This window comes from Harpia harpyja, chromosome 3 (genome assembly GCF_026419915.1).
Source record: "Harpia harpyja isolate bHarHar1 chromosome 3, bHarHar1 primary haplotype, whole genome shotgun sequence".
Classification (NCBI taxonomy): domain Eukaryota; kingdom Metazoa; phylum Chordata; class Aves; order Accipitriformes; family Accipitridae; genus Harpia; species Harpia harpyja.
The window spans coordinates 10,503,277-10,517,158 of record NC_068942.1 but is presented as its reverse complement, the minus strand read 5'-3'; the positions used below and the strand labels follow the sequence as shown (position 1 = coordinate 10,517,158).

At 37.4% G+C, this 13,882-nt stretch overlaps 1 protein-coding gene across 1 annotated transcript in view; it reads right to left on the bottom strand.

Annotated features, from left to right (window-relative positions):
• Positions 1 to 3,073: 3,073 nt before the first annotated feature.
• SEC63 (SEC63 homolog, protein translocation regulator) overlaps positions 3,074 to 13,882 on the bottom strand; it is a 62,000-nt gene continuing 51,191 nt past the window's right edge. The window contains exons 15-21 of the mRNA XM_052781378.1: positions 13,233 to 13,292; positions 12,847 to 13,005; positions 12,001 to 12,159; positions 10,967 to 11,068; positions 5,708 to 5,806; positions 4,756 to 4,860; positions 3,074 to 4,210 (exon numbers count right to left, since the gene is read on the bottom strand). Of these exons, the coding sequence (XP_052637338.1) occupies positions 4,067 to 4,210; positions 4,756 to 4,860; positions 5,708 to 5,806; positions 10,967 to 11,068; positions 12,001 to 12,159; positions 12,847 to 13,005; positions 13,233 to 13,292 (828 nt within the window). The 3' untranslated portion in view covers positions 3,074 to 4,066. The remainder of the gene's footprint in view (positions 4,211 to 4,755; positions 4,861 to 5,707; positions 5,807 to 10,966; positions 11,069 to 12,000; positions 12,160 to 12,846; positions 13,006 to 13,232; positions 13,293 to 13,882) is intronic.

The window sequence follows — 13,882 nt, the reverse complement described above, 5'->3', positions numbered from 1 at the left end:
CCACAAACACTAGGAAAAGAGAGTAGCCCTGCGCAGATTTTGAAGACAATACTGCCGGGGCATTTTTAAATGTGCTTCTGCACAGAGTGTAAAACTCGAGCAACCACGGTGCACTGCGGATGCCCACAAGGCACCCGAGGTAACCCACATATTTGCTCTTTGAGGTACGGGCATCCTCATGGCAGAACCACCTAACATATCTCACATTGCAGAGTTTAAAATACAGCTGAATTGCAGATACCTTCACAATGTCCACCTTGCGCAAATACTTTTCCAAAAACTAACACAAAGGCAACATTTAAGGCTCGAAATGGACTCATTAACACACCAACTCCTGAGACAAAAGGAAGCTCTGCCTTTCTTTCTCTGCCAGTTGTTTGTTTTGGGGGTTTTTTTTAATAGCTGAATAGCAATAAAAATTTAAATAATTCCAATCTTAAAAATGGGTTTCTTTCAGCAGTTTTTAAATGAAGAGTTGGCAAGGAGTTTGGGGGGAAAAAACCCACAGATAAACAGTTATAAAAATAGGGGAACACGTATGTTAACAGTAGAGTTTCTTTAAAAGAAAAAAAAAAAATAGATAAAAGCAACCTCCATCTGTGCCTTCCCCATCCAGGAAGGGGGAAACCAAAACCAAACGTACAGCTCAAAATACGCTAGGTATCCCCTGGAAGAATCCTAGGGTTTCCTGAGGAAATCCATGCCCCTGCCTCCCTCTGCCGGAGTGCTGCCTGGAACTACACCCAGTCATCGGAAAAAACACCTTCTCTTCCCTTATAGCTTAAGGGCTTTCCCGCTCACAAGACATTTGCAATTTAGAGAGGGTTTATCAGTTTTTTTGCACAATTGTAACTTTCTAGTCACCCAGCATCAGACTAGAAAAAAGTGGAATTTCCTTTAATATTAATCAACCACTGTAAACGCTGGAGGGGGGCCAGAAGGTTTAATCATTTTACATAAAGAAAAACCCATTTTTATAACTTGTTCCTTTTACCAACACATATCTACTTCAAATTTATCCCATATTTCAACAAGCAGTGTTTATCAGCACTAAATCTAATTCATGATGTTTCCCTCTACTAATTGCAAGTTCCAGCACCCCACATCCATACAGAAGCTGGGCCAGAAGGAGCAGGGCCAGCTGCACTGCATCACCCTCCTCCCTGTTCTAGCCAAGTCCCATTTTTTCCCCTTGGAAGTAGCTTCTGCAAGCCCTGAAGGTATTTGCAGCATCACTGCTTGGGTGGACAGTCCAGCTGTGCACATGCCTACTCTGACCTAGAACAAGAGGCTGCGAAAAGAAGCATTGACAGCAGAAGGGCAGAAATAAATCTATTCACACTGAAACAGTATTAGATGTTTCCAACTTATGCTTGGACCACTATTGCACAGGGAGTGCAGCAGCAAAGCAGATTTTACTTCTAGAACTTTGTTACTCCTTAGTTACTAGTCCAGAGTTTCAGAAGAGTTAGGTGTAAAATTGGCTGAATTAATTCCTAAGCCCTATCAAAAAGCAAGGCATATACAGAACAGTGAGTGCAAAATGCTGCTTCTTCCTGTAAAGTTTTACCCATCCTGGTAACTCTTATTCAAGAGAGAGTTAGTCAATCTTTGAATGACAATTCAAATTGTTATTTAAAAATGGTTATTAAATGGACACACCACACGATAGACCAACCAACAATTCAATAGTGTAGTAACACTCCTAAGAGTTGTACATCAGCAGTTGGTGTTTTTAATTTTGTGAAGCTCTTAAACACCTCCTCAGCCCCATTTTTGCACCTGTCTTGGAAGGTGTTGTAAAATGATGCACAACTATATAGCTGATACTTTGAGGAAAGAAAGTGTCAGCCTGCCTTCTTCACATTATGAAGATTTCCAATACCACTGCAATTTTTTTTCCTCACATCTTCTATTAAGTTACCTTGACTATACAGGAGACTCACATTTAAAGAAGTATTAGATTTAGCCTTTGTTAGCTCAATAGAATTATCCTTGGTTTGCAGAATTTCAGTGTAATCCCATCTGTCAGCTTTGATCTTTAAAAAAAAAAAAAACAAACACTTCAGTGTTCAGACCAGGGACATGATTCTTTTTTTTTTTTTAAATCACTTCAATGCATTCAAATCTTGCAAGTGTATACCTTGACTTTTAATAGTAAAATTTAGGGATCAGTATTCAGAGCACTCCCCCCCACCCCCATGCTCTTATCAATTTTATCTCCTAACTATAATCACTTCCCAACTTTTAACAACCACAGAAGTTCACCATGAATAAGTTTAGCATTCATTTTACCTGCTTGATAATGAGGAGTCTGGTGACTCTTCCTCAAGCATTTCTCTCATCAGCGCAGTATTTGGCTTGAAAGCCTATGAAATGCAACTAGTGCTTTTTTATTGTTATTACTGTACTGTACTTTGCAAATAAAAACTGGAGTTAAAAGCCATTTAAACCTAGTCTTCATTCTTCAGTTTGAACACCTGACACTGCTTATGCTTTACAAGAGTTTTTCCTGCACGATATGCACTTCAGAAGTACTTTGAAAGATACCATAATCTCATTTAGAACATTTTCAAATTTTATTTGCAACTATTGCAATTACAAAGAATATAACAATGTGAATTTGCATTTAGAGTGACAACCCTTTCTAATAAACAAGGTCACAAATTAGCGTGCACCTATTCTGGCTTTGGGCAATTTTCATAGGATGGAAATTTTCCTGCATGACAATTTGTCACATTTTACAGCATTGCATTTTCATAGTTCAATACACAGGAACAGAAATACATCTGCTCCTAGTTGCAGAACACTCATATGTATTTCTGAAATACAGAAATACAGCTTTGAATTAATCACTTTCATTTGTTTTATTGAGAGGAAGAAAAGGAAGAATCCATTCATGGCTTTTGTCAAGTCATACAATACACTAACAGCCCTGATTCTCTCCTCCCTGCATTTACTCTCTAATTAGACTTGGTTTTTTTAAAACAGGAGTAGGGATAGAATCACTGTCTTGTTTACAGCCCTGCAAGTAGACTGAGGTAAAAAAACTCAGACAAAGAGATGCACACTATTACAAATGCAAACAGCCATCAAATTGTCCAGTTTATTCATGGGAATTCAAAACTGATACAAAACATGCCCTCTTTGCATGTTGTGTTTTACCCTTAAAATGTTTCTGACAGTGTCAGGTAGATTCAGAGTTAAGAATGTACTTCGGCTTTCAGTATGAACCTTTTATAAAGGCATTACACAAAAGCCACCAACTTACGTAATACATGGTCCCAAAATTGCCTTCAGACATTTTGTTTATCAAAAGACTCAGATCTTCTGCCGATCTGATGAAATAAAGGCTTAAAAATGTTTTAAGCCATTAATAAGTATCCTATGGCAGAGTCAAGAAAGTTTATGATTTCCATTATAATCTTGGGCATAAAAAGGCAACAGTCCTAAAAAAGCAGCCCTCCAGAATATATGGAATGTGGCAATGGGTATGATGCCAATTTATGATGATCAAGTTAAGTAAAACAGATTTTTAAAGCTATGAATGACGTGAGCAGTATCACAGCAAAATATTTAATGAATACCACAGAACCAATCAAGTTTGAAAGTTGAGCAGATGTTGTTTCAATCAACAGAGATTTGTAATGTCAAATATACCAAAACGTTTTCTAAAATAAATCCCTAATGCAGAAAAATTGATTTAAAGTTTGCTCCTAGCTAATAGTACCTTTTACTTAAATTGGACCCTAAACTGATCAGACAATACATAGCCCACACTTTCAGACATTTATAATAAAAAAGCTTTTATTTTAAGTTGAAACAAATGCACCATCCTGCACTTGAAGGCTATAATGAGCCATAAGCATATTCCAAGGTGTATCAATGGCAACAGATTTGTTTCACCTCCACTGAGAAGTTACATATGCACTCTTAATTGGTAAAGAAAAATTAAACTCAGCCTTCTCAAAGCTTCTGTACTGTGTTTCTTGGTTATTGTACAGTTCCACAGTCAGACCAAGAGTTTGCAGTGTGTGCAGATATTGTAGTCAATCAATAGTATTGTTTAATCATCATCTTCCTCCTCTTCTTCTTCCTCCTCAAAACTGTCTTCAAAGCCCTCACTGTCTTCCTGGTCCTCATCACCTTCTATTGCTGTATCCCATTGTGGATGATTTTCTGGCACTGGTTTTGCTTCATGAACTTCCAGCTGTAAGTGGATAAATAAAAAGAAAGAAAAGACAGGAAAAAAGTATTACGGATAATACGCACCACTTTGGGAAAACAAACACCCCCCCCCCCAAAACAAATTACACACACACAAAATTGACAGTTTAAAAAAAAAAAACAAAAAAACCCCACAAAAAACCAAAACAAAACCAACTGCTTCCAGAAATACGGCATGCCACATTTTTCTTATTAACTGGATGTATCTAGGACTAAGTGCAGGGAAACGGCATTGCAGACCTCAAAGTATAAAGCCAGAGCCAACCATACTGCAGAAACTGAATAAACATGAGAAACCGTGTATTAAAATATGCAGGCACTGGAAAGCATCACAGACTTCAGTCCCACTTAATCCAGCATAAAATTGCCACTACTGGCATCAGGCAGAAACCACTTAAGTCCCTCCTTGCCACTGTTTTAAAATTAGGACAGCTTGACTTCTTAAAGATACCAGGACTTAGGGGGTTTTAATAGCCATATGAAGTAGTTTTCAATATAATACAAATATACAACACAATTAAACATCACCTTCAATGGTTTAATCTGGTCCAGTCCCATATATGAATCAGATCTTAAATAAACTGTGTACTGATAGTTTCCAGGTTTGCCTGGTGCTGGGAACTTCAGCTCTACCTACGAAACAGAATTCACGCCATAAGTTCTTACTGCTTTCAAGCAACGCGTTAGAACAAGTACCTGAGTACTCTAATGAGCAATAAATACTGCTACAGAATAATACTTTTTTCTTAAAAAGTTTTAGTTTCTTACAAGTGACACTTCTATGAAAATCTCTACATAATGAAATACCTGCAGAAAAGAGACAAAATGCCCAAGCACAATACATTCCATGAAAGTTGAATACTCGAGTCATTTTTTTCTGAATTAGACCAAGTAACTCTACATTAAGTTCAATTTCACCCTGTTGCATGCTTTCTAAATCTCAAAAACCCAAACAGGTTAAAGTATTTAGTCTGCTGAAAGATTTAGTTTAACTCTACTGTTATTTGAAATTGAACATAAAATTTAGTTTGAAAGAACAAAATACATCAAATCTCCATTTTTCAAAAAAGCAAAGAACACAGGCAAAGGTTACAGTCTCAGAAAGGTTCATGAGCCAAGGCTAATTAATTTCTTAGCCTTTGCTTTACAGAGAAGGAGGACACTTGGTATTTCTCACACATTTGAATAACTTTCTTTAAGAATGATCATTGTGTACGAATACTGGTTTTCATCAGCTTTTGATATCAGGGAAAAAAAACATATTCTGCAAAGAAACTTGAAAGTCATCTTAAATTATTTCTTCTTTCTCCATTATCAATTTTCACAGTTAAAAGGCTCTACTTTTATCAGGAGAGTAAAATTTGTCTTCCATCTTAAGAGATAGGTATGAAAAAATTAAAATCTAAATGTATTTCCATACCATAAGACACTTCAGTATAATTTTGTAATACCCCAAAAGAAAATTCTTCGAGTACTTTACCTCTTCTTTATCTTTTAGTGTACAAACGTGAAATGGCATACATATTAGCATCTGCTCCTTCCGATCTGCAATATATAGCCACCACCATTCTTGTTTTTCCTTTCATAAAAAAAGAAAATACACAACACCAAAAAACCAGGATTATTGAAGTCATATAAAATGATGCCCCTACACTTTATAATAAGTAATGATGATTCACTGGTCCTTATAATACAGATAGAAAGGAGGCGGTTTGGTTTTGGTGGGGTTTTTTAAACTCTTGGATGTGTATGAATAAAGTATGTATTACATACTGCACACTGAAAGCAAACAGGTTATCACAAGTAACTGTTGGTCTCCAAAGGCTTCATTCCATATATTCAGGCTAAGCTACCATGTGAGACATGGAAACATTCTGAAGACTTGTGTCCACTGAGGATTAATAAGCAACTTCATGCAATATAATACTAGCTTAGGTCCTTCAACAGAAATCCAGCCTGGATAAAAATGTCAGCATACAAAGCAAGGCACACCAAAAGACAGATAAAGTACTCTTCACAGTAAACAATCTTTTTCAGTAAAGTATGTTTTGCCCCACTTCTCTCCCCCTCCAAAAAGTGGGAATCTCCTGAAAGTTGGAATTTGGACACATCGAGATTTCACTTCAAGGAAGTATGAACCGCAGGCAATATTGGTATTTGTAAAGGATACCCAACAACTGCTGCCTGTCACACACAGCTTTCAAAATAGCTTCAGCTCTCAAAGGTCTTGCCACTGCAGGCACTAAAGCAGAGTTTCTAAACTCAGTGAAATTAAATGAGTGCAGTTGTTCATAAAAGACAGCAACACCGTACAAAAATAACAGTTTATCCCTCAACTGGAATCAGATTTTTAAGACTGTGGTGCAGTTCAGCAGCATAGACAACCACTCTCAAATGGGAAAGACTATAGCTCTTCAACATCAACTGCTCTTCATTTAACCATTATTCCTTTATGGTTAACCCTCTGGCACACATTCTAGGCAAAATCCTCTTTGTTTTAATCGAAGCTGAAACCTTTCTATTGCAAAGAAGTTAGTTTAGTACTATAAAGCAAGTTTCCATTCCTTCACCTCCTTAAATCTTTTCTTGAAAAAGGCAAGAAGGGGGGGGCGGCAAAGGAGGAGACTTCTTCATATTTATGAAGAAATATTTTAATAGATAGGTAATAGTCATATCAGCATAAACTTATCCTTAGGGAAAAAACCCACACCTTTTAGACAACCCAAATGTTAAACTGCTAAACTGTGTTCCAAAACAATTTTTACCCACCCCGATAGTCTGACAACTGATCATGTTTATAACGGACTGGAGCCCTAAAGAGTGCATCTTATGGCAGTTACAAGTCAAGCTCCAAACCAGGAGGCCAATTTTTATAAATTCACACCAACAACAATCAGATTGCTGCTTCAGTGCCACATGAATGTGGTTGTTTTGGTTTTAATCTAACAGCATTAGAAGGACTGAATGAAAGGATACAGTGGACTTCATCACCACCAATGAGACCCTTCCAAATTCCACAGGTGGGAAGCAAATGCTGTTAATATGTAGAATTTGAAGAACTTTTGTCTCTACTGAAAGAATCAAAAGTTCAGTAGTTTTGGTGCGTTGGGGGTTTTTTTGGTTTGTTGGTTTGTTTGTTGTTGTTTTGGTTTTTTTTTTTAACACGTCAGAAGCCAACATGTGGTGATCTGAAATTTAAATAATGCACGTTGAAAAATTACAAAAGCTAAATTAATTCCTTTTCTCTTTTGAAGTGACTAATTGTTACGCTAGTAATACTTATCACCATCTCACTGAAATATTCAACTAGCAAGCTACAGATTTACAGCAGCAAGACACTCACACCAGCAACCAAAACACCCTGATTAGCACTGTTGAGTCCCAGAGCAGAGGAGTGTAAAATTAATTCAATGTTAATGCCCATTTTACAATGTATAAAAGTAAAAGCAACTGCATCACAGTAAAGCAACAGCATTCCTTCATGTATTTAGAACAACAGGCCCTGAGAACACGACAAAAACCTATTCATATACTATTTAAGAACAGAATTTGTGGAATTGTAAGAAGTCCTTTTTACGACTATTCCAAGTGATTTTCTTTATGAAAAACCATCCCATGTGATTACAAGGCATAAGTTATTTAATCCGTAAGTTTCAACAATAAATATATTGTCAATCTGCTTGACAGCTGTAGCAAAGAAGAATCTTATGCAGTCAAAGTGTTTATTTCCTAGCCAAGGGGCCTCTAGGAATAGAAGGATAAACAGTATAAACAGTACAGATGAACAAGAACTACAGATGCTAGATCCATTACAGAAATGGCTACTCGCCATTTTGGGTCTATAAGGACTCTGACCATCGAAAAAAGGATCTGCATTTGTATCAATGTGTTATTTTTGATGTTATCAAAACACTGTGCTGACTTACTATATATTATGTGTGCTTCCATCACTCTCAATGGCAAGGAATATTTTTTTTAGAACAAAGATCAAAACTGTCAACTGGATTTTCACAAAAACTGGTAAAAATAGCAGCCAAGGGGGGAAAGAAATACCAGAACAAACAACATTAATTGATCTAATGCTCAAAGGAATCTATACAGTAAACTCTTTGAAAGTAAAGCTCCTGACCCCAAAACACCACTGCTTTTTTATAGAAAGGACAACTGTGCAGGAGTGTCATTTTCCTCTCTCTTATTGGGTGGAATTTAAAGTTTATGCCTGTGAGAATCTGGCAAGCTAACAGGCAAGCGGGCAAAATGCCCTTTAACAGATGGGTGCAAGGTTTGGCATGCCAGGGAACCAGTATGTTCATGAAATTGGAACACCAGCGCCAGTTTCTACCTAAAAATGTCAAAACTACAATCTGTGCAGTTTCTGGATCCATGGATGCAGGAGCATAAGATAATTATTTAGGAACCTGCATAGATTAAAGATGCATCTCTGGCAGAGTAATCGACTGCCCAAAAACTTAGATGAAGTGTTAAGGCTACCTCCTGAGAACAAGTATATTAGGCTCAGCTACATCAAACATCCGTAAATTCTGGAAATACAGATTCACGCAACTACAGCATTTCAACTGTAACTTGGCATCTCAGAACTGGCCATGACCACAATACACATAATACTCTAGATCACAGATGAAAAAACACCCAGAGAGTATGATGGAGTTTGTTCTTCAGACATTGCAAATCAGCTCTATCTGAACATGCCCCAACTGCAGCTACAGCACTAAGTACAGCTGCATTCAACTTTGGGGAAATCATTGACAAGAGGTTGGAAAATTTACAGCTGCAGTACCATGAGACAGTACATGTGTATCTTTCAAGTTCAAGCATTCAGTTCAGGCCTAGATTATTTTTTTAGCATAGTATTTAGGTTTTATCATAAAACCTATCACCAGCTTGGTTACACACAGCTGAAGCTTAAGCAGCTTTGTACAAAGTAAGTATAAGCGAAGTCTCCAAAGGAACTCTCAGTGCAGTAAAAAAGAAATACGAATAGTTAGTGCCCCTGTGGCACTGGGCATAGCACATACTCACTGTTTGAGCTTAGACTGATGACCAAAGCCAGCTGCCTTCGCAGCAAGGAGGCATTAAGACTCTGCTGCATATTTGACATGATCTAAGGCAGCCAGAAGAGCAGAACGCCAGTACACCTTTTTCTGTTATGCTGGTGTACTGCTGGAAGCTGTACTGAGAGATGGGAGGGTACCTAACAGTATCAGGAAAATACAGCATTAAGATCAGCCATTACAAAACTAGATGTTGTGAGGCCACACAACTCTCAGCTAAGGCCTCCAGGAAAACAATTTATTTGGTTTATTTGTATATCTTGTCTGGCCCCTTAGCAACACATCTTGCTTCCCACACTTTACTTTCTAATGATGGCAGAACTAGGTAAAAACAGCAGGAACAGTATGATCGCAAGCATGGGGACAACAGAGTATGTTTTGCACGTGCAACAAGCTGTACAGGGTACAGACATAAAGAGCCTTGGGGACTGAAAAGAGGGAGCAAATATACACATCTTCCTTTTTTCTCATGTTTTCCTGTTCCTCCCCATCTCAGTTATCTCCTTTAAACCACAAGAGGAAGCATAAGCTTGCATGTCATCTCCCTGTTACTGGAGATAGCAAGACGAGAGAAGATATCCTAGATTAGCTCCCTAGTCAGACAGCAGGGAAGCAAAGGAAACCCTCTGAACCACTGGCCTGGAAGGGAACTGTGGCCAAATACTCCTTCCTCCTGGTCCCAATCTGGTCACCTCCCAAAGACCTAACTTATTTGCTCAGAACACAAAACCTGAACTTTGAAAAATCCCATCTTTTTCACGGTTTCATTGCTGCAACTGGTTTTCAGACACCGACTGAGTGGTCAGCTGTTTGTGTAAGTAACAACTGATATATCAGAACATACTTTCAACACCAAAGGCTGCTGTAGAGACACCTCAGCCTATCTACTACACTGAGTCACCACTCTCAAATACATCCCTTCCTCTGATACCAATCCACATCTGATCTTGTATTTTTGAGCTCTGTAGGAAAAAGACTGTTCCACAATGGGCTTCCGCCACTTCCAGACTACACTGTGGTACAAAGAGACAGCTTTGCCAACCCTCTCCATCTTCCACAGCCACACACTGTGTTGCCACCACACTGTTGCACTGAGACTTAAAGTCAAGCAGCAAGCCAAAACAATCTGCTGATCCAAATGACCCCTAAACTCTCCTGTCATTACTGTTAACACAGGAGGGGGGGATCAGGACATCCCCCACTCACAGGTGCTTGCAGTTAGATAAAGAGCAAGTTAATACTCTATATTAGAGCCACTGCTGTGCTTTCACATTCCATAGCGCACACAAAAAAAAAAAGGACTATAGATTAGATCGCTATATATCTGAAAGGTTTCATTCTGAATCTATCTATATGTAGCAGATCATCATAAAAAGAAAACTTTAGCATTATTGCCATCAAAAAGGGACCTTAAATTCTATGCAAGTTTGCAAGTCTCTGGGAACTGGATAGAAAGAATAATACATTAAAAGTTTTTAGGAAAGTATCTGAAGGAGTTTAAGAGGATTTTATAAATTTAGACTTTTTTAAATGAAGATTAGCAATTTTTTCAAGTATTAGACTTTTTTAAAAGCCCAGTATTTACAGTAAAAATACAAAAAGAGCAATTAATTTTTGTATTATATTAATTCTCATGTTTCCTAACTGTAATGTTTTCTATTACTCACCTCAGGAAAAAAAAGACTGTAAACGGGATGTGTTATCTTTGACTTCGTTTCAAGAAGGGCTCGTTCCTTTCTCTGTATACTTTGCTGTAGTTCTTGCCACTCCTGTCAAAGACAAGTTTAAAGAGTTACTGTGCACTAGCCGCCTTTTGCGTTAAAAAAAGAAAGAAATTTTAGCCCATGGAAATGATACATATGACAAGTTCTTGTGCTACACGATACATTATAAAAGGGAAAGGCATGTAGAGATTAAGTTATGCAGTATGATTGAAAGAAAAAAAAAATCAAGCAACAGTAAAACTAAAGAGACCGTTCATATAAATATTAACAAAAAAAACTCCAAAACACAGATCTGCAGGGCTTGCACACATTCTTCAAAACTCACTTCTACAGCACTGCCTATGAACACTCACTACCTGAGCTGTAAGAGTCCTGATTACAAGCTTGATGATTCTTTTCCCTTCAGAAGCTTATTCTCACCCTGTACAGGACTTCCAGCTGTCACGCTCAAGTCTTCCACTGTAAGACCTGTGGTGCAGAAATCATCTACCACCACAATGCCTCATTCTCAATTACAACTACAGTTTCAAATGACTAAATTAACAGTTACTAGAGTTTAGTAAGCACATGTACAAGTTCATTCAACTAGTGCATGCTTATAGTATGCATTATGCAGTATGCAACAGCCCCCGCATGTAAAGAACAAAGTTCAAAGGAGAGACTTTATCTCACAAAATCTGCAGCAGCTAGTAATCAAATTAAGCTGAAAGAAACATTACAATCTTACCCTGAAGTTAAGCTACTTTTCTCATGTCATTTAAGTTTTCTGTCTATGCTGCAAAGACCCTTCACTGCTCTCTCAAACAGACTTGCAATGACAAAGCTCTTATGCCAGAATAAAGTCTAAAAACCTCTAGAGAACTGATATTACTCCTTCATCCTAGTGTTGCCTAGCCTGAGGGGATGCCAGAGGATTAAAATGCATTTTCTCTCAACCCCAGAGGCAACATTACCCTTCAAGAAAAAGTAAGGCTTACAGCTTCATCATCTTTGTTTTGCTTCTCATCTTGTTCTCTGTCAGAGTCTCTGTCACTTCCATCATCTTTTTCGCTTTGAGAGTCCCTGTTTGTTTCTTCTTCTTCAGATTCACTTCCTTTATCCGAGATCTCCTCCTCTTCTTCCTTTGCAACTACTTCCTAATAGGAAAGAAAAACCAAAAAGCACATTCACAGCACCTGTCTTAGGGTCATAGCCCTTATTTCCTATTTTGATCTACACCCTTCTTGTGTCACAGAGTATGTCTACAGTGAAGATTAATCCTTTTCACCTCATGTGCTAAGAGCAGGGAAGCAATTTTCCTTCTCCATATGGCATCCACAACATGAATAGGAGAAAACAGTATTTGATTCTGAGGTCACATTTCAAAAAGTTATAAAAAAATTAGAGAGAATATAAGAAAGTACATACAACACAGCCCATGAGGTAGAGAAAACACCATGCAGTGGGAGCATAAAGGTATTAAAGCTACTTAATTTACCAGAAGAAAGTCTCATTTCAGTTATTAACTTTTCCTTTAAAGTAGAAGGTACAGAACAATTCACCTCGCAGAAGGCAGCATTACAAGAACAAATAAGAAGGGACTATGAAGCCAGACTTCTAAAGTAGTTGGGCACAACTTTCAGCAGGCCACTGGAAACATTACTGTGGTGGTTCCCTGATTATTTTACCAGTAATTTTTAAATGCAAAGAAGAAAAATGCCATTTTAGGAAATATGCTTTACAAAAGCATAGAATGAAATGTAATAGATGGATACAAAGAAACCATCAGATTAGGAGTGATAAGCTGAACAAAATACTAAAATATTAATGAATCTATGAGCTACCCCATTAGCTTGTTTTTGCTTCTGCTGTTTCGGTGGCTGCAATGAAGGTGGCACAGGTTTCTTTTTCAATGGCTTCTTTTTCTTTGATTTTGAAGCTTTCTTGGTTCCTTTATTCTTTTGCTGCCATCCTTTGCTCTTAACTTTGTTGACATCTCCTTGCTGTAGGAAAGCAGTGTTTAAAATATTTATTCTGTTCATTAAATTTCAGGCATTCACTGTACTTTAAGCATTTTAAGCTTAGCTTAAAAGTTAAAAAGCATAGCTCAAGAGACACTTCAGTAGTCATTTCTGGAAAAAAAAATGCTTGAGAAGCACACAATTAGCAACTCAAGAGCTGAAAGAAAGTTCTCTTTAGCTAGCAATGGGAACATTCATTCTTCACTTACCCCGTCTTCTGTTGGTTGTTCTTCTGCTGCACATATAGACTGCTCCTTTTCAAACACTTCCTGGTTAGAGAAAGATGTGAAAACTATTAAAGCCTCTCTGTACCAAAAGAGCAAATTATTATTTTATACTTGAACATAAACTAAATCATCTTAATCAGGTCTGAAGGCTTTACTCATTATGGCAAATTCTTTTATCGGTGACAAACACAACACAAAATTAACAGATCAAAATTAAACACTATTTCAAACATTTGGTCTAGGATTTTTCCATCACTAGCATTATAAAAAAATTTAGTAACAACATGTCATCTTATTCCAAAGAATCTACTTGTTTTATAAAGCATAGAAATTCTGTATCACAAAAGCAAGCAGCAGTGAACTGCAAATTCTGCTCCAGTTGCCAGAGCATTAAAAATTTCAACAGCTGCACTGCTACTCAGGGACACAGGACAACAAATCAAACCAGAAATATGAAGCGTTAAGACAAAACACAATGTTGGTATTATGTAGACTAGAACATCTCTATGCAAATGGAATTTTTTCATGCATTTCTTTCTTCAAAACATACTATATGCCATTTAAAAAAAAATCATTCATAAGGAGCTGTCTTATATAAAGATGGCAAATATGAGATACCAGCACAAAAAAAG